The sequence below is a fragment of the Rousettus aegyptiacus genome, unplaced genomic scaffold, assembly GCF_014176215.1.
Source record: "Rousettus aegyptiacus isolate mRouAeg1 unplaced genomic scaffold, mRouAeg1.p scaffold_m13_p_1, whole genome shotgun sequence".
NCBI classification, from domain to species: domain Eukaryota; kingdom Metazoa; phylum Chordata; class Mammalia; order Chiroptera; family Pteropodidae; genus Rousettus; species Rousettus aegyptiacus.
Window position 1 is genome coordinate 119662506 of NW_023416284.1, and position 21059 is coordinate 119683564.

General features: G+C 37.2%; 1 protein-coding gene and 1 pseudogene across 1 annotated transcript; one reads left to right on the top strand and one right to left on the bottom strand.

The window, feature by feature from the left end:
- Window positions 1-620: 620 nt before the first annotated feature.
- Window positions 621-8157, bottom strand: KHDC1L (KH domain containing 1 like). Its single transcript, XM_016141663.2, has 5 exons — window positions 8137-8157; window positions 2301-2359; window positions 1395-1534; window positions 1054-1236; window positions 621-760 (listed from the first exon to the last, which is right to left on the bottom strand). The coding sequence occupies exons 1-5, from the start codon at window positions 8155-8157 to the stop codon at window positions 621-623; spliced, it is 543 nt and encodes a 180-aa protein (XP_015997149.2).
- Window positions 8158-19717: 11560 nt separating this feature from the next.
- On the top strand, window positions 19718-19835 carry LOC118606853 (annotated as a pseudogene).
- The last annotated feature ends 1224 nt before the right edge of the window (window positions 19836-21059 follow it).

Below are 21059 nucleotides of genomic sequence, written 5' to 3' on the forward strand. Positions count from 1 at the left end.
TGCGGTGTGATCAAATCTAAGACCCACAGAGCCAATTGAGATGAATTGTGAGCCTTTATTAGCCAGCCGGGGACTCGCTCTCTACCACGCAGGGTTAGAGGAGATCAGCCCCGAGCTCCCAAAAGAGGCAGTTTATAAAGCCTTGAGCCACTCTGGTTAACATAAAGCAAGCAGATTACAGAAGCAGAAGTTGGCCCACTTGAAAATTTTCCACCCTTAACAGGCTGTCTCCCAGAGGCAGCAAATGCAATACATCATGGTTCTCCAAATCTCAGCACCAAACCTGCGCAGAAGCCACTGCTCAGCTACATAAGCTTATCCAAAGGAAAGAGGACAGCATGCCAAAGGCTTTGCACATTGAGCCACTTATTTTATTAAATTGCTTTGTCCACAGAACACTTTCTTACATTTCGAAAACATGTCTCTCAGACCTGCCTGGAACACCTGAGGAAAGCATTAGGCTACAAGTGCAAACTTCTGTCAATGCTCTTCACCTCTTTCTCAACAATGGCTAAGCCAAAGCTTCCCCTATATCTCGACTGCTCAGGAAAGATCAGTTTTTTTACTGACAGTGAAATCTAATGGAATCCAAAAGAACCAAGTAACTGGTAAGTGGAAGCCTAACAAAACCTGGAATGGACACTCCTGCCCCCTCTGACTGGCAAAGACAGGGCCGTGGGGTAGAACTGCATGCTGGGGGCTGCTGCCAGGTCGTCCTTGGTCAGTGGCTGGCTCCGGACATGCTGCAGCATCTTGAGGCCTGCAGAGAGTGTCCTAGTGAGGCAGAACTCACAACTGGGACCCCAGGGTGAGCCAGGATCTCCCAGGGAATGCTGAAGGGTGTTACCCCAGCCCAGGCCTTTTCAGCTGCTCCATCCACATCTTGCCACTACCTTCCCATAACTCCCAGACTGCACACCACAAAAATAGCTGTGCCTCCAGACCCCTGCTTCTCAAGGGTTCCAGGGAGCACCTGGATTCCCAGCCACCCAAGTGATTCTTAAAGAAACCCAGATGCCGCACAACTCCACAATCAAGCCCTCAACCACTTACCTTGGGCCTGCTGGTCCAAGTCCGAGCTCTCTATGCTCAAGATCATAAAAAATAGCCACTGCCTTGCCTCCAGTGGTCCGACTATGGTGACACGTGTCTGGCCTGTGGCGGTGAACCATCCCTCCAGTTGAATGAAGGTGTGGCTGTGCACCTCAATGCAGTGAAGGTCTGTGTCAAGGCGGCCTGTGAGCCCAGGGAGAAGCACAGTAAACTACCAGCATGGGGAGGATGGGGGGAGGCAGAAAGTTGGAGGAAATTCAGAGATAGAGACCTGGGACAGATGGAAGGTTGGCAGCCTGGAAGAGAGGAGTATGGTAGGGATGTGGGCAAGGGCCACCCACCAAAGATGCGCTCCTCCTGGTCCTCTTCCATGTAAAATACCAATGGAAGGTAAAAGTTTTCAGGGTTAATCCACCATGGCTCCTCACTGCAAGCCGTTGTTTCCATGTCGTGATTCAAAATTGGGGAAAATTCAATCAATCTGTCAAAAAAAAAAAAAAACCTTAGAAGATCAGGAAAGTACCTGGCCATGTATGTGTGTCTAAATAACCCCATGTCTTGGACCACCTTAGGGAGGGGTAGCCTATCCCTATGGCTTCTATCAAAAAAATCCACTCTAAGCTTTATTCTTTCATATCAAATTGGATTATCTGATTAGTATTCGCCTCTCTGATGCTCAGGAATTCAAAATCGTTATCATTCTAATTTCAAAAGATTTTGGAACGGGGCAACTGGGCATGAACAGGGCATGGGTTGAGGGATGGAAGGTACTAGGGGAAGAAGGTCCTAAAATGGCCTCCCTGGACTTGGACAGGAACTGGTTTAGTCTGTTCACACTGCTGTTACAAAATATCATAGACTGGGTGGCCTATAAACGAGCATTTATTTCTCATAAGTAAGAGAACTAAATGGAGGCTGCAAAGTCAAAGATCACAGCACCAGCAGATTTGGTATCTGGTGAGAGCTTCATGGTTCCTAGACAGCCTTCTTTTCGATGTGTCCTTACATGGCCAAAGGAGCAAGCAAGCTCTCTGATGACTCTTCTATAAGGACACTAATCATATTAATGAGGAGGAGCCCTTCCAAAGGCCTCACCTCCTGATACCATCACCAACATGTGAATTTTGGGATACACAAACATTCAGACCAGAGCAGTTACTGCTAGCCAACCAATGACTATACATGTGTAGCAAATAAAATTGAGCTTATTTAGTGTGTTGCTTGGAGAGGAAACAACACAGAAATACAGAGCCTCTTCATTGAAGGGGGTTGTGGGAAGCTTATCACAGCATTTGGCTGAGCGAGTCTAAGGAGTAATTAGAGAAACACAGGACAGTTTAGGCTGGGGAGTCACTGAAGAGAACAAATTAATATGGCAAGAATAGCCTCAATATTTGTTTCTACTGCCATACATGTGCTTCATAAGTCGGCATAAGTATTTTGTTATTTCGAGTCAATGTCCAATTTTTATAGCAGTAAAGTTTAGGATTAACGCTGTAAGGAAAATTCAAATTCCAGAAGGGACCGGTAGAAGAAAATCTACCTTTCAAAGTGTTGAAAAGAACAGCTATTAAATTTTTGTTAGTCAAATTAGGTAGAGGATAACAAATCCATTAATCGATTAGATTTAGAAAATAGCTATAGTCTGAGAAAAACACACGAGAGAGTTTTGCATTTCCTTAGGTAGCAGAGAAATACGACAGACGATTAGAGTAAAATGAGCAGGCATGTGAAAGAACCATGAAAAATTTTGGTTGACCTCTAGGGGGCACCAAAGTACAATAAGTACAGCAAAATGAAAAAGGCAGAGATATCAAAAACATCTATCTTGTTTTATTGTCTTGAGAGGAAGCTATCTACTTCATGTCATCATTGGCTTGGTCTGAAGGTCTTGGTTCACCAGTCTTTCTCTAAAGATCATTTACTTCTGGAGGATACTTCAGAATCTTCAGTTTAGGGTTTTCCAATGAAGTCCTTTCCATCCAGGCCAAGGGTAGTGTTTCTCCAGATTTTTGGAAGTTTAGTCTCATTCAAAAGACTAAATTTCCATGTTTCCAAAAATGCAGAGTCTAATTAGGGGGATATTGCATATCCCTATAATAACAAAGCTGAATGTATCAAATGAGACCTTTGTAATATTTATCATTGTAAGCTTGCAATATGTCAGAGTACAGGTTCAGAATGAACTCCTCCTAAAGGAATCCTCTGTGAATCCCAGGAGTTGATCTCATTGTTATCAAAGCTAATAGCAATTCTCAGAATATGGAAGTTCAAGAGTCTTGGAGGGTATTCTCAAGTTTAGTTTTAGAGTTCATTTTTTCTTTCTAGTTTTGGAGTTTTTTGTTTTGTTTTGTTTTTATTTTTGTTTTTGTTTTTATTTTTGTTTTTGTTTTTGAGAAACAACCACAGCGGAAATGTGTGCCTCATATCACTAAAGAAATCAGCTGGAATTCCTTAGGTCCAGAATAACTTTCAAGCAATTTACCATCAGAATCTTGGCTAACCGTCAGGAATGTCCTTGATACATCCTGAAAATAAGCAAATAACCGGTACATATTTATAAGCCCTCACTGGGGGCAATCGCTTTGGTCTGTGCTACTTGTTCAGCATAGTGGTAAGTTAAGGAATTACCTCAGAGTTTTGGGTCATCTGACTGTAAATGAACCGCCACTTTTTTACTATGGCTACCCTTGTGGGAATAGCAAAGTTTCTAAAAGTTCTTTAATTTTTTGCCTTTTGTAGTGAGATTTCCACAAGAGGTAAGAAAGAAAGAAAGAAAGAAAGAAAGAAAGAAAGAAAGAAAGAAAGAAAGAAAGAAAGAAAGAAAGAAAGAAAGAAAGAAAGAAAAAAAGAAAGAAAGAAAGAAGAAGAAATACAAAAAGAGAAATAAAGAAAGAAGAACAAAAGAAATACCGATAGAAAACATTCCCGAAACTAACTCAGCAATAACAGACTCAGCCACCCCTCCCTAAAACACATAACGACGAATCACAAAGCCCTCAGCCCCTCCCGCCATCACCTCCCTGCCATCCTCCCCTCCCTCCCTCCCTCTCCGCATCGCCTCTCCCTCTCTAGCCCGCACCTCCCTCCCGCCCTCCCTCCGACCTCCCTCCTCCAGAAGAAAGAAAGAAAGAAAGAAAGAAAGAAAGAAAGAAAGAAAGAAAGAAAGAAAGAATCTATTTCCAAAGTTTCCTAAAACAGGCCAATCTAATCGTATGCTTTCATAAATATTTAGTTTTTTAATCTCTTGTGAGCTCACAAGCTCAAGTAAGGGGGAACAATTCAACCATTTGAGCTCATTTCACCTCTGAGAGAAGATGATATGTATTCTACTGGCAAGAGTTTATCTGTGATAGCATAGAATGCTTGAAAAGTTCTACTTTATATTTTTCAGTATGGACTATTAACAAGCAACAGTAAATAATCTTAAGCAAAGGAGTTTTAAGCAAATATGTGTGTGCGTGTGTGTGTGTGTAATTGTACTCTATTATTGGTGAAAAAATAATCACAAACTCTCCCTCCTCAAGTAAGGAGAAGAGAGTTGCCAGGAAAATTAACAAGGGTACTAACAAACACTCAGGGACTTTAATTCATCCCATGTAGTGTATTATGAATGGCACCAGTCAACAAAGAATTTTCCTTTTCAAAACTGGTGTGTTGACAGTTATTATATTAGTCTATATAATTAGCAAAAGGGTTTTTTTTAACTTTAGAAGTACACAATTATTTTATTATAATTAAGTTAGAAAAACTCAACTTTTGTTTTGATTTATAAGTTTTGTTAACCAAAAAAAAAAAAAAGCCATAATATGGTTGTTACTCAAAATTTGGAGAATGTTAAGGAAACCTGAATATTCCTATTATTCTTTCCTTTATAAACTAAAAGAGCAAAAAGTCGGATAAAAGACATCTTAATGGTTTCATTATTTTAGATTCGAAGGCTGAATTTTAGGGATAAAAAAGAAGCTACATCTTAGACTAGAGTGTTAGTGGTTAAAACAGCAGGAATTTGGAGTATATTTTGAAGATTGAGCCAGCAGAATTTCAAGATTTGGGGCAAGTGGCTCAAAAAAAATGATTTTAAAAATCAAATCTGAGACCGAGTAATGACCCCAGTGTCCTACTCCAGCAGAGGCAGTAAGCAGCTGCAATTTGAGGCTGCCCCACCACCCCCAACACCGACACCGCCCCACCCCCCGGCATGTCCTCCAGGGTGCTGCTCAGATGAGAGGGGAGATTAGCACCCCGAAGGAATGTGTATAGGAGGAGATGACCAGCTGGACCAGCGGCTGGCCCCGTAAAACCTCCTGTACGCACACACCCCTTTTGTGTTGCACGCTGAGCATCTAAGAGCTGAGGCAATGAACGACCCTATGGGTCTTTAACTCGTCTGCGCCACCTCCTGGTCTGCCCTCCACGTAAGGCTGCCAGACCGTGGCGCGGCTCCCTTGGTGCTACCTATTTATTTGAACTCATCCGCGAGATTTTCTTCTTGGTACACTGGGTTTGAGTAGTAGGAGACTGAATCCTGGAGAGAGAGATCCAGTGGCCTAATGTGAGAAATACAGTGAGACCACATCCGCACCTGCTAGAAAAGCACTCCTGAGACTTAGAGCCTGGAGCCTCCCCCATCTTCTTGCTCCTTTCCTTCTCTCATTCTCTCTCCTCCGTCCCCCACGTCCCAATCTCTTTCGCCTCTCTCTCCTTCACCCTCCTCCCATCGTGAGCATTCACAGGGTTTTTTTCTCCTCCTGGAGAGAACTGCTTTTTCTCAGAGAAAAGAGGTGTACAAAGGAGAAAGCTGGAATACAACCTCTGAGGAAAATTAAGAGTACTGAACATAGAACAGTTAAGTTGTATAAGGATCATCCTGCCCTATCAGAGAGAGGAAGTGTCAAGTCTAACATGATCTCCCCCTTGCAAGAGACTTTAACTCTCACTTGATTCCTTCATATGGAACAGAAATTATCCAGCAAGCAATCCAACCCACTTTCAAGTAAGTGCTTAATTACTGTCCCTTTTAAGTGCCAACCGTCTGACTTTTTCTATTTCCATCTGTCTCATGAGGCTATTTGGTGCTGCACATCAGTGTCTGAACTGAGGGATTTCTTTGAAAATAATTACTTTCCTGAGGCCCCCTGGTGTGGCCTTTTATGTTGCGGGTATGGGAGAGATGTAAAGTTTCAAAACATTTTTAAGTGACACCAGTATTATCAGGAGGCTTGGGTTTCTACTTTGAGAAAGCTGACCTGGTTAGCTTTGTATACATGTTGATATTCATTTTCTCCAATATTAACCCTCTAGTTACATAAAGCAACCGTTTAACTTTTGTGGTAAAGCTAAACAAAAATCAGATTCAAAGTAGAAAAAATACCTTTGAAAAGAAACAAGCCACTTATCAATTCATTCATGTAAAATTACACAAATAACATAATTCCAAAGAACCATGATGGGACCAGAAATAAAGTAAGAGAGAATGTGCAGTCGATTATTAAACTTTAATAATGCACAATATTTGTTAACACATATTTTAGAGCAATAAAAAAGGCAGGGTTACAAATATAACCTATGAGCAAGTAATCGCTTTGATTTAATATAATCATGTGAGTGTGCACACTAAGAACAGGATCCTTTTTTAATGCCAAAATTTTAAAGTTTTAATTTAATGTTTTACAAAAAAAGAAAGATGTGCTAAATAAATCTAAAATACAAGCTATAAGGTAGAGAATATTGGCAACATAGTCAACAAAGAATTACCTTCTAAACTATATCATGAAAATTTTTTAAAAGAATAGGACAGGATCCTTAGTGCTCTTGTGTTTGCCTGTCTCTCCTGATGGATATGGATTCACAGCACCAGCTACAGCTGAATCCAGAAGTGTCAATAATTTTCTGATTGCCAAGTTTTTTAAAAGCAGAAAAATATGCTAACAAATGAGCATCCAAAATACAGTTTCTACCAAATTTCCTATGAGAGTCTGGAAGTTCCTTAGCCTTGGGAAAACAGACAATCTACGAGAAATAGATAGCTTCAGACTTTTGGATTTTGTTTCATGTGGCTTCTCAGGTTCCCGGGTTGGTCAGGGAAGTCCATTTCTTATTCAGTAGCTTTTTCACTCTGCCAGTCTCTGGCTAACAATAGAAACGTCTTCAACTCCCACATGACTTCAAGATGCAGACAAAAGAGAATCCTGTGGTGATGATGGTAAGTAACTCCTAATATCAGATCAACTCCAGATGATTAGTTTAGACTAGTCTTGATAATCTCATTTCTCTTGCCAGTGATAGGCTTAGAAATGGCACATGCCCCAATTTTGATATGAAGTACCGCCCAAAAGCCTTCTTGGATAGGTTTTCTGACCTCTGAAAAGAGACACGAAGAAGACTTTGTCTCTTTTCTTCTGGTAGTTGTGACTGCATATGATTTGGGAAAGAGTTACAAGCATCTTACTACCAGCCTGAAATGAAGATGAAGCTAACACAACATGAAGTGAGAAGGGAAGAATACGGAGAAACAATCTGAGCTCTGACATACTCTCCCTGAACTGATTGTTATTGGCAATATATTTTTTTCATTTGAATCTACATACCTTGGGAGTTTTTTTCCCACCTTAACTGAGGTATGATTGACAAATAAAATGCCTGCATTTAAGATGTAAAATATGATAATCGTATTTGTTATTCAATAAATATTTATTGATTTTGACCTTAGAGGAAACTTTGCAAGACACTGGGAAACATAGATGGTTCCTACAAATCAGGGAGCTTACATTTTAGCAGATGACCTTGAAAAGCATCTGAAAATATCATTTTCTTTTTCTTTCCTTCTCTTTTTCTTTGAGGTATAGTTGACTTTTAACATTAGATTAGTTTCAGGTGTGCAACATAATGATTCGATGTTTGTATATATTCTGAAATGATCACCACAATAAGTCTATTAACATACATCACTACACAGTTATGAGAACTTTTAAAATCTCTCTTAGCACCTTTCAGATTCATAATACAGTATTATTAACCATAATCACCATATAGCATATTACTTCTCTAGTACTTATTTCTTTTATAACTGGAAGTTCGTACCTTTTGACTATCTTCACCCATTTTGCCGCCTCTTCTCCACAATGTGATGTTTTGATAGATGTATACATTATGAAATAATTGTCATAATCAAGTTAATTAACATTATATGTCTACTCTCTTAGCAAACATCAAGCATTCAATACATTGTTATTAACTATACTCACCAAGCCATACATTAATTCTCCAGAACTTGTTAACCTTATAACCAAAAGTTCCTACCGTTTGATCAACACCTCCTCATTTTCCCCATCCCCCGCCCCGGTAACCACTATTCTTACTCTCTGTTTCTATGAATTAAACATTTTTAGATTCCACATATAAGGGAGATCATGCAGTATTTGTCTTTCTGTGTATGTCTTATTTCACTTAGCATAATGCCCTCCACATTCATCCATGTTATCACAAATGTCAGGAGTTGAATAATATTTTTTTGATATTTAGGTCATTTCTGGATCTTGGTTCTTGTGAATCATGCGATAATGAACATGAAAGTGAAGCTATCTCTAGATAGTGACTTTATTTCCTCTGGATATATACACAGAAGTGAGGTTGCTGGATCATGTGGTAGTTCTATTTTAATTTTTGAGAAGCCTCCATACTGTTTTCCATAATGGCTGTACCAATTTACATTTCCACCAGCAGGGTAGAAGGGTTCCCTTTTCTCCACATTCTCACCAACACTTATCTTTTGACTTTTTGATAGCCATCCTAACAGCTGTGAGAGAATATTGCATAGTGGTTTTTATTTGCATTTCCCCTGATGATTAGTGACATTGAATTCCTTCTTAAATATCTGTTGGCCTTTTGTATATCTTCTTTGGAAATTTTTCAATTCAGGGTCTTTGCCCATTTTTTAATCAGATTTCTTGAGGGGTTTTTTTTTTTTCCACTGTTGAGTTGTATGAGGTCTTTAAATATTGACCCCTTATCACACCTATAGCTTACAAATATTTTCTCCCATTCTGTGGACTGCCTTTTAATTTTGTTGGTTGCTTCCTTTGCTATACAAACTTTTTAGTTTGGTGCAGTTCCACTTGTTTATTTTGCTTTTATTACCTGTGCTTTTGGTATTGTATTCAAAAAATTATTGCTAAGACCAATGTCAAGGAGCTTTTCCCCTGTTTTCTTCCAGGAATTTTATGGTTTCAGGTTATATAACTAAGTTTTTAATCCATTTCGAGTTGATTTTTGTGTGTGGTATAAGATAAGGGTTCAATTTCATGCTTCTGCATGTAGATATCCAATTTTTCTAACATCTCTTATTGAAAAGATTACTATTTCCCCATTGTGTATTCTTGGCACCTTTGTCAATAATTAAGTGACTATGTGCATAGATCTATTTCTGAGTTCTCTATTCTATTCCATTGGCTTATATGTCTTTTTCTTATTCCAGTACCATACTATTTTGATTACTATAGCTTTGCAATATAATTTGAAATCAGGAAGTGATACCATTAGTTTTGTTCTTCTCGCTCAAAATTATTTTAGCTATTTAGGCTCTTTTGTGATTCCACATGAATTTTTAGGATTATTATTTTCTTGTGGAAAATGCCATTGAAATCTTGACAGAGATTGCATTGTATCTGTAGATTTCTTTGAGTAGTATGGACATATTAACAATATTAATTCTTCCAACCTACTATAAATACAGAATATCTTTCCATTTTTGTCTTCTTCAATTTCTTTCTTCACTGCTTTATAGTTTTCAGTGTACAGATTTTTCACCTCCTTGGTTATATAAGTATTTGATTCCTTTTTATACTTTTATAAATGAGATTATTTTCTTAATTTTTTTTTTCAGATAGTTCATTGCTAGTATATAGTAACACAACTAGTTTTTGTATGTTATTTTTATATCTTACAACTTTGCTGAATTCATTTATTCTACAGTTTTTTGGTGAAGTCTTTAGGGTTTTCTATATATAAAATCATGTCATCTGCAAACAAACAATTTTTCTTCTTCTTTTCTGATTTGATTGACTTTTATTTTTCTTGCCTTATTGGTCTGGCTAGGACTTCCAATACTGTATTGAACAGAAGTGGTGAGCATCCTTGTCTTGTTCCTGACCTAAGAGGAAGACTTTCAGCTTTTAACTGTTGAATATGATGCTATCTGTGGCTTATCATATATGGTTTTTATTATATTGAGGCACATTCTTTCTACGACAAATTTGTTGAGAGTTGTTACCATGAAAGGATGATGAGTTTTGTCAATAATACTTTCTTAACATCCAGCTTAACCTTTCCTCTTTCTTGCAGTTCAAAACATCCTATGTGATTCCTGTACCTTTTGCATACTTTTCATTTGAACTGATAGGGCTCACCAATACTCTGCTTTTTGAAACACAGTAAATGAACTATAGGTAACCAATATTTTATCATATAATATCTTAATGGTGTAAAGTACAAGGTATATCTTGATTCTTTTTAATTTATAGGCACTTTCTAAATAATATAATCTTTAATATAATTTATTATCAAAATATATATACTCAGCAGTCTGGATCCACTAAGTATCAGAAAACTAATACTGTAGAAAATCTATTTAAACATTGTGTCTAAAGCCCTTTAGTTAGAATTCTTTTAGTATGCATCTTGCTAGGGAGAAATCCTATTAATGCAACTAATATGAGCATTTGCAGTGATATTTATATTAAACTTGAGAAAATATACTGTAAATAAGTCCAACCAATGTAATGAAAGTAAAAAATTATTTCTCAAGAACATTACACTATATCTACTGTTGCATCATAATACTATAGGAAATCAATATGAAAAGCCAATCACTGGCTCTCTATCCTAAAAATGTACGAGGAAAAAAATTGTTTACATATAGTCAGTGGCAAAGTTTATGTCCCATCTCAATTTATTTGATATTGCTGAATGCACACCGAAAAATACTCTAAACATAATTAATGAGAAATGTTTCAATGTCCTTTCATCCTATTTTGAACATGAGAAAACTCACATTTTAATAAATTATAACTATACTGAAGCCATTGATTTAGGTATTTTATACTCAAAGAAGCATACAGTTCAATGGTGAAAATTTGGTAATTAAATTACATCCTTAAATAATCACTTCGTTAGAAGTTTTTTTACAGATAACACAATTTATTTAAAGTAATTTAGCCCTTCTTGATGAGCAAAAGTCAGGCAAATTTTTTCTATAAAGGGCCAGATAGTAAATATTTTATGCTTTATAGCCATGCATCTCTGTCAAAAGTACTCAACGTAGCTATTGTAGAACAAAGCAGCCAGAGATAATACATAAACAATGAGTACAGTTGTGTCCCAATAAAACTTTATTTATAAACACAGAAATAAAATTTTATATAAGTATATGTGTAATGACATACTATGCTACTTTTGATTTTCTTATACCATTTAAAAATGTACAAACTATTTTTAAACCACAAGCAATACAAAAACAGGCATAAAAAAGATTAGTCCTATCCAGGTACTAAATATTATAAAATTTCAATAAATTAAAGAGTGTGTTTATTGATTCATGAATAGAAAGACATATAATTGAAAACAATAAAAAATTCAAAAATGCACTCAAATATATGTAGACGTTTAGTATATCTGAGTATATCTCATGCTTACATGAGGTATACATGTTATTAAACTTCTGTTTGTCTCTCTCCTGTTAATCTGTCTTTTATTACAGGGCATCTCAGCCACAAGAATCTAAAAAGGTAGAGGAAATATTATTTTTCTTCCCCTACAAAAGTCAACAACAAAAGACAAACTGAAAAGAAATATTTGCAACTTCTATACAGACAAAGCAGTAATTTTCATAATGTAACAAGAGATACCACAAATCAATAACAACCTAATGGGTAATGGCCTAAACATTTCACAGAAATGGAATATAAATTGTCATTATACATATGAGAAGATGTTCAGTGCCACTTGTAAAAAGATAAATACAAATTAAAACAGAACTAAGAAACCATTTTTCATCTATCAGGCTAATTAAAAATTTACAATATTTGATACACATCATTGATGAGGATGTAGAAAAATGGATACTCAAGTATACATTTGTAGAGTATAAATTGGTCAACTTCTGTGGAAAGAAATTCAGCTCTATCCATTAATGCACCTGTGGGGATTTATACCACAGATGTATTCACAGGTGTGCAAACTGATGCGCAAGGTTATTCACTGCATTATTGCTTATTACAATGAAAGATTGGAAATTATCTAAGAGTCCATCAGTATGGGATGGATTAAATGGTACATCCGTATAATGAAATACTATTTATGTAACTGTAAGAGATTATGAGAAAGTTTTTGACACTCTAAAATTAAACCATCTCTGTGCATATTATTAAGTAAAGGGCGGGGGGGGAAGCAAAGTGCTAAAGAGTGTACTGTATGATGCCATCTGTATAGAAAAGAAGAAAAAAAATATGTATAGATGTGTATTTATCTAGGAACTAAGATTATACAAGAAATTAGAAACAGATTTCCTGTAGGAAATGAAACTATGGGTGAAGAACAGGGTCTGGAAGGTATCTTTTTCACTAAAAGTACTTTTTGAATTTTGAGCCCTATGAAAGTATTACCTATTCAAAAAATTTTTTTAATTTAAATAAAAATGACCTCTCTGATATTAAATTATCTGATATTAAGTAAAAAGTAGTTCCAGGTGGAAAAATATATTTTATCAAGTCTTTAGTAGACATTTTCTTTAGGAAAAAAAATTATTGCACCTATTGAACAGGAAATGACATATTAAACAAAAGGAAATCCAGAGAGGGTACTTTTTACATGGGAGATTTATTGCCTGTTTTCAGATACAAAGGAGGGTTAGCTCTTTCTCAAATAACTTTAATTCAAAATAATCAATATGTCCAAGTGGCACATTTGGGGGCAGCCTTCCTTGAGCCCCATCAGAGATATATAAAGACCTATTGTGGGAAAAAGTATTTTCTGCTAATTTGTGTAATGAAAACAGGTAGCACAGAGCTAGAGTGGCTGTGCCCAAAGTTTGAATAGAGTTAGAACACTTTAGTACCTTCAGCAATCATGAAATTGTTTCCTAGGGATGTTTTTGTAAAATCAGTGTTGATTCTTGTCCAAAAATCAAGCATTCACGTTTATCTCCATGTGCTAGTAACCGAGAATGTGCTTCATGCCTTTACAGGTTTTTCCCTCCAATATTAGAATAAATTCCTAGACTTTCATTCATGTCAACTATAATTGAAAAAATAAAATTTAAAAATAAAAATAAAAAGACTTTCATTCATTTATTCAACAAATAATTACTGAGTGTCTATTATATGGCAGACACTATCCTAGTCCTCAGGACTATAATATTAAACAATTAGTACTTAGAAAATAACTTCATTGAACAATCGTTTAGTATTTATAGTTTTACAAAATAACATTTTCCCATTCAAAAGTAGCTTGTGTGCAAACTATTCATATTGCCAACCTGTAAACAGCTTAAATATTTTACACATATTTTCTATAGCCCAGCTTTAGATTCAGACCATTTGGATTTACAAATAAACCTATCAAGGAGCTAATTATGATAGCTGATCATCAAGAAGCAACAAGCAGAAAGTTCCTAGAACAGCCGATTTACCAATGAGTATGAATAATCTATCAAGCATAATGGTGTAACTGGTGATTCCACACATTAGTATTCTACATTTTCTTTTTAGCCAAAGTCAAATATGTAACAATAATAATACCAACATGAGGGGAGGGGAACTATCATTTATAAACTGTTTCCATGTTTCTCATCTCATGTAATCCACACTCTTGTTATCCCCACATTACTATAAGGAAACTGCTTTTAAGACAAGTATCACTAGGTGTCTCACAGTTATGGTAGAGTTAGGCCTGGAACCCAACTCTCCTGGTGCTACGATTTTATTCCTTCCACTATGATAGTTGCTCAATGTATTTTTTGTTCGTTTGTTTTTGTTTTTTAATAGTAAATGCCACTCCACCATTTTGACTAGAACCCCAAGTTCTCTCACAATGTCTATAAAATAATATATTTTAAGTAAATTTTCTAGAGGTGCACCTGAGTCAGCATAATTAAAAGTACCATCTTCAAAGAGGTTATGACTAATATGCATTACAAAGGCATGGCCTTTCTTAGGTATTTGGTTTGTGAATTCTCTAACAATGATAAGCCATTGAGGCTGTCTGTGGTTGTTGTTGAAACTCTTTTGTCTTGGTTCTTGCTTATTATTTGTTCTTCAACAGCTAATTAGCAACTTGCAGGGTTTAATATTTGTGGCCAATTAAAACTCTTTGACCCTAGGACAAAGACTGTATAATTCTATTTATACAAAAGGCCTAGAGTAAGCAAATTCATAGAGACAGAAAATAGATTAGAGGTTACCAGGAGCTTGGTAACCTCTTGGGAATAGGGGGTTTTTTGTTTAACAATTAGACTTTCTGTTTGAAACATTGTGGTGATGTTTGCACACAACAGTGCGAATGTAATTAATGCCACTGTATTGAACACTTTAAAATTGGTTAAATTACCTCAATTTAAAAATAAAAACAAAAATCCTTTGATCTTCAAGGATATAAATTCCATAGTAAGAGAAAGTTTACTTTGATCCTAATATATCAGCAAAAAATCTACTGCCTGGCCAACAAAAAAGAGTCATATAAGTGTTAGTCTAGTAAAAATGAATGTTGATGTTCTGTAACAGCTAAAGCTGTTGGTAAAAGAAGTATGCATTTGATTATTCCGAAAGCTTAGAAAATTTCTTATAGAGAATCCAAGAGATGAAGGAGAGTGATAAACTTTGAAGCCAAGATTCAAAAAGCACTTCTATGTGATTTCAGAGAAGTTATTAATCTCTCTGAGGCTCAGTTTCCTTACCTGCAAAATGGCATTAATAATTCCTAATTACCAGGAGCTGCTGAACTGTTGTGAGAGACGTCTGCAGTCCTAGCAGGATGTCTGGTGCTTGGAGCAACAAGTCATCAGAAGTAGGTGTGGACTTGCACACAAGGACACATTGCAGGGAGGGCACACATGCCTGACCTAGTCTGGGATTTCTTGCTCTAGGGACAAGGATAAGAAAAAGGGAAGAAATAGCTGTTAACACGGTAGGGGGCTTGAGGCTGAATCTGGGAGTTGGCTATAGTTTGTAATTACTAACCTGATAGCAACCAATAATAACAACAAAGCCAGCTGTGTAAGAAGAAATAAAAAGCCATGGAGACAGGGGTGGGGGAGGCTAGCATTGCCATTCATTCCTCCTCTCTCTTATCCATGTTAGTAAAAGCATTTCCCGACTCTGACTTTTCTTCCTAACCATCTCCGCAACATTGAATCATAAGTTAATGTGCCTAACTGCCAGACTGTGCTGTCTCACCCTCAGACACAGGTAGGCTGCTTACGCCAGCACTGGATTCCTAGGTAGAGATTGTCTGGTGGGGACTGCAGGGCTACCTACTGTGGGTCCTTGACTCTGTGGGAGCCCACTGGTGCGGGGAGTGCCAGTAATTTTCTTGCATAAAAAATTTTAAGGATGTGGTTCCCATGTCGCAGTTAGCACATCTGCTTTACACACAGAAGGTCCTGGGTTCACGGCCCAGCGGAGCCACGGTCCATGGTCTATGGCCATGCCACCCTGAACAAGCCCAATGACTGATCTCAAAAGCTAAGCAGGGTCAGGCCTGGTAGTACTTGGATGGGAGACCACCCAGGAAGATTAGGTGCTGTAGGCATAAATAATAATAAATAATAAAAATAAATAGATAGATCGATGGAATTTTAAATAGGGCCTGCTGCTCAGGAGTCTTCTTGAGCTTCCCTGAAAACCTGTTTCTTCCTGCTCTCAGGACAATCTGGGGACCCCCAGAGCTCCTAGAGGAAGCTCTAGAACCTGGTTCTGAGATTTGGGTAGTGTTTCATCTAAGGCGTGATGATGGAGGTGAGCCTAGAGTTGGGTCCCAAGTGCATGTCTCTCACCTTCCTCATCTTGGTCATAGAAAGGCTCCCTGCAGACAAATATCCAATGTTGGAACTTACTTAAATGAAGAATGATATTGGAGCTCTTTTTATTTCCCCTTGAGAACACATCTGGTCTGCCATTTTTAGAGCAAAACTTACATTCAGAAAGCTCTGGATAAATAAAAGGGAGAGCTTTAGAGGCATCAGGAAAGTCATCTTTTGGATTTATTAACTCCTTTAGGTGTTGTTCCCTCTCTTGGCCTCATGCCCACACTTTTAAACTAGCATGTTATGGTCTATGTTGAGAGCTTGCCAAGGTTTTGGCAATGGCTGAGACATCAATCTCTTTCTTAATTGAATCTATTCTCCAGAGATGGTTTAAGCAAGCCAGAACTGAGCCCTTTGTCTTTGTCCTAACTAGATATTAACATAAAACACAATAAGAAATTGGCCCCTTGAAGTCTTTCTCCTTAACCAATTATCTGGCAATTTCCTGGCTTCATTAAAAGCAGTTTAGGGAGTAAGGCAGAAATCTTTGGAAACATATTTAAGAAGCCAGTGTGTTTGCATTTCAGTGAAAAGTGATCCAGGCAGTTGGGACATCTACTGGCTTTTCTCGATCATCAGTAGAGGCATGGAACTCTCTTTTCCAGCTTTCCTCAACCCTGTTTTAGAATTCTCTATTTTTCCTTTATCCTTTCAAATTGTGGCATACCTAAATATATACAGAAACAAAGTTTTTGTTTTTGTTGTGATTATATGGGGGTCCAGTGTGATTGATGGAGCAGGTTGAAATAATTCTATTGCAGTCCTAGGAAAGAATTAAGGCAGAGGGTCTGGGCTGTAAATGTAACCTTACATGGAAGATTAGTCAGCCCCTGCTTCAGCCTAAAATCTTCCTCTAGTTCACAAAGATAATTGTCAACTTATTCTCAATGATCAGAATAATGGCTAGTGCCTAGTAAGCAATAATATTTGTTTAGTGTGAAGGGGAGCAGAGTTTACCACCCCAAAATATACCTCTCTGGGATACTGATTACTTTAAGCTGGCTATTTTTAAGAAACAAAAGTCAGGAAAAACCTTGACATTCCCACTAACTGCCTAAAAAAATTTAAATAGAGGACTTGCTCCAGAAAGGGAGCTATTGTCATAGATTAACTAGTAGGAACTGGTGAGTGACAGACAGGGAGACCCTAACAAAGTCCTCTCTGTCCCATTTTAAGATGGCCTAGCAAACATTTGTTTACCAAACATTTGCTTTTCCATCTCCACGTGAATTGCCTTCTTGCCCTTCAAAGTCCCAAACCACAACTTCCTCCCTCTTCCTCTTAGCTCAAGATAGTGTGTAGGCCTCACTGATGATTTGTCCTGGAGTCTCATAATCTTATAGAAGCCTCATATGTACATACATAATTAAATTAGTTATTTTCTTCTAATAATTTATCTCATGTCAATTTGATTATTAGACCAGCCAGCAAAACTAAGAGAGCAGAGAAGGAAAAATTTCCTCTGCCCCACAAGTGAATGAGTAAATTATTACCATAGTTTATCTATTTTCATGTTGAAATTTAAAATTTTTTAAATTTTAAACTATTATGCAAAAACCGTTTCCAATTAAATATTTTGCATGCCTCCTTTTGAACACCTGTTTAGCTATAAATATGAAAATTTGAAGTTAGAATGTCTAAAGCAATATTTTAAATTGTAATCAATATTATTTTAAATATTTTTATTTTAATATTTTAACCTGAATTAATGCTGCCAAAATGCCCCTCCAAGTAATGATACTGATTTATATTCTTACAAAGAATATCCACGTGACCTCAAAATTTATATTTCATATCTTCAATTTGGACCAGAGCGGGAGAAATGGCATCTCTCTGTAGCTTTGTTTTGCAGTGCCAGCAGTAGTTAGTATAGTTGCCCATTTTTCTGAAAGGTTGTCTTTTTCCTACGTATATATATTCTCCACTGTCTATTCTAATATACATATATATATATATGTGTGTATATATATATATATATATATATTCTTCCACTGTCTATTAATCCTTCTTTCACTATATATACATTTTTTTTTTAAATGCCTACTGCACCTGGTATTTCTAGATGGTCTCTCATCCAAGTACTAACCAGGCCCAACCTTGCTTAGCTTCTGAGATCAGACAAGGTCGGGCACACTCAGGGTAGCATGGCCATAGACTCACTATATATATTTTATCTCCCTTTTAACTGTATTTACAGTATTGTATGCACATCCTAGCCCATGCCCTCCATCCTCTGCATAGAAATGGAATGACACTTGAAACCTCTCTTGTTTACTCCTGCCCTGTAACATCAAATACAATTGATTCAAGTCTTACTCTCTTTTAGAGCAAATAAAGCATGGTGGTTAGAAGCATAGACTCTGGAGGCAGATTGCTAATGTTCAAAGGTTTAGACACTTAACTATCTAACCTTGGGCCAGTTGTTTAATTAACCTTTCTAGACCTCACTTACCATCTTTGTAAAACAGGAGTGACAACAGTACACCCACTTCATAGAATTGTGGTGAGGATTAGATGAGTTTGAGTTTAAGAGCTTAAAACAGTGTCTGGCACATAGTAAGTGCTATGTTAAGAGTTAACTCTTCCTGCCCTTTTCATATGCTCCTTCTTTTCCTTTTTTCTTGTTAGAGGATTGATTCTTTCTCTCTTTTTTCCTTACTATGTCTACACTATGCCTTTGACTGAATATTGTCCTGCTCTAGCAGCAGCCAACATTTCATGTCATAATTTTAAGTGACAGAATAAACAAAATATATCAAAACTTAAATGGTTTGCATTTTAAAGGTGTTTGACCATTTTAAGACATCTCAGTAGAAACCTGTGTTTCTGTTTCTTGATTTAAAATGTCCCAAATCAATTGGCAATAGAGTAGAAATCAGGCTACCTGGGTTTATTCTCTCTATATTACTATCTTCTATTTCCACTGTTTCTTCATTTCTTTGGAGCCCAGTTTCCTTATCTGTAAAATATCCTTGGAACTTAACAAGAAATGTTTAAGATCTAGATGAATCCACCTGATAGGATGCTTTCTGCAGACCCACAGATCAAATTGAGTCAACCAGTGAGGAATTTATCCCACAAAGCATACACTTCCGTGGAGGGAACACTCAGGCCTGAGCATTTCAGTAACGCTGCCAGGACCCAGGTATCTCCACCCTTTTACCGGAGCTGACTTGAGTACAAGACTACTCTGGTTTGGGTCACCACCAAGGCCAAGTTTGGCAGTCAGAAATGAGGAGGTAAGAGCTGCTTTCCAGCTGCCAATGCAAAAATGAAAGTGGCCTGTTGCTAGAGCATGTTGCTGAGGAATGAAGATGCCAGTGTTGGTAGGCAAGTTGATCTTTTTCACTGTGTGGTTTCTCACCGTGGTCCAGGAGGAGTTCCCCAAGGGTCTTTGGAGAGTTTTGGGGTTGGCAAAAGGTTGCTTCATTCAAACCTAAACTCTCAAATAGTCCTCACAAACGCTCAGTATTTATAGTCTAAATGTCCCCTTACCATAGTTACTCTTCCACATGTTTGTCCTTACCTATAAGACCCCAGCAGGGCCACTCAGCATCTGGGCTGCTGACTGCTTATTAAAAACATGTAGTCTATGGCCATGCCACCCTGAATGTGACCAATCTCATCTGATCTTGGAAGCTAAGCAAGGTTAGGCCTGGTTAGTACTTGGATGGAGACCACCTAGGAATACCAGGTGCTGTAGGTGTCAAAAAATATATATAACAATAAAATTAAATTAAAACATGAGCAGATTTATATATATATATATATATATATATATATATATATATATAGATGTAGAATGGTGTAGAATGACATTCTAGCATGACTCACTTAAAGAAACTTTTTTCCTTTGTCATAAACAAGTGGATTAAAATAACTTTGCTTAAATCATAAATAAGTAGATTTCAAATCATATTAAACCAAAACACTACGATCCACCCTGTGATTTCAAATCATTCACACACTTATTAATCCTAAGGGCATAATGCCTGGGTCAAATCTTAAGTTCAGCGAAAATATCAGTCCACCCTGTGATTCTATTATCAGTTACAGTCTAATCGAGAACACTCATAGTTTATGCGAATTTCTTTTGACACACATTTTTTTACACCATAGTTTAATAATCAGTTTAGACAACCAAATCCCTAATATTATCTATAGAGGTATAGTAAAGAACTCTTTACCATGATATCCATTCACCAAAAGATCAAAAATAAGTTTCTTAAACCACTCGGTTAAGCTTCCTTGACAACTGGGTTTCCATGTAAAAGCCATTTTTGTAAAGTGAATACAAACTTGTATAGCACTGTCAGGCACATGTTTTATTACCAAACTCAAGGGGTTCATTTTGCCTGCATGCATCAAGGCCAAAAGAGATACAGATAGGAGTTTGCAGCAATGAAAGCAGAGATTTATTTAAGGAAATGGCGCCAAGCCCAAAGACACAGGTGAGCTAGTGCTCGAAGACCTGGCTCCCCAGTGGTCTCTAGGGAATAGGTTATACAGTGAAGAACTCATTAGTAAGTAAGGGAGTTGGGGTCATGGGCCCTATTGATTGATCAGGGTAGGGTAGGAGGCAGTTCGACATTGCATCCGGTCCTGATGTCAGTCATGGCATCCTTCAGTCTGGTTTCAAGGGGATGCCAGTATAGTCCAGTCATTCTGACCTTATGGGTGTGGAGCTGCAAGATATAATCTGTAGTTTGACTCCGTTTCTGTGGTCCACAGACTTGAGGCTTTGTTCCTAAGACTGTTTGATGCTAATCTTAGGGCTTAATGATTAAGGATGTGGTTCCTGCAGTATTGAGAAGGATAAGGAAAGAAAAGAAACAAGTGAGCCCGAGGCCAGTTTGAGTTGAGGAGAAAGAGAGGTAATTTTAAAGAAATGAAGATCTTCACAGTTACAGTTTGATTGCCATAACCTCAG

Bases quoted from the DNA above. Each gene is read 5' to 3' on its own strand.
- KHDC1L (XM_016141663.2), bottom strand. From the start codon at position 8,157: ATGGGTGAAGATAGTCAAAAG. The intron at 1,535-2,300 runs GTATTTCTGTGT...TTTTTTTGACAG, and splicing joins CCCTTCAATGAAGAGGCTCT to ATTGATTGAATTTTCCCCAA. The intron at 1,237-1,394 runs GTGGGTGGCCCT...CTGGGCTCACAG, and splicing joins CCAGGAGGAGCGCATCTTTG to GCCGCCTTGACACAGACCTT.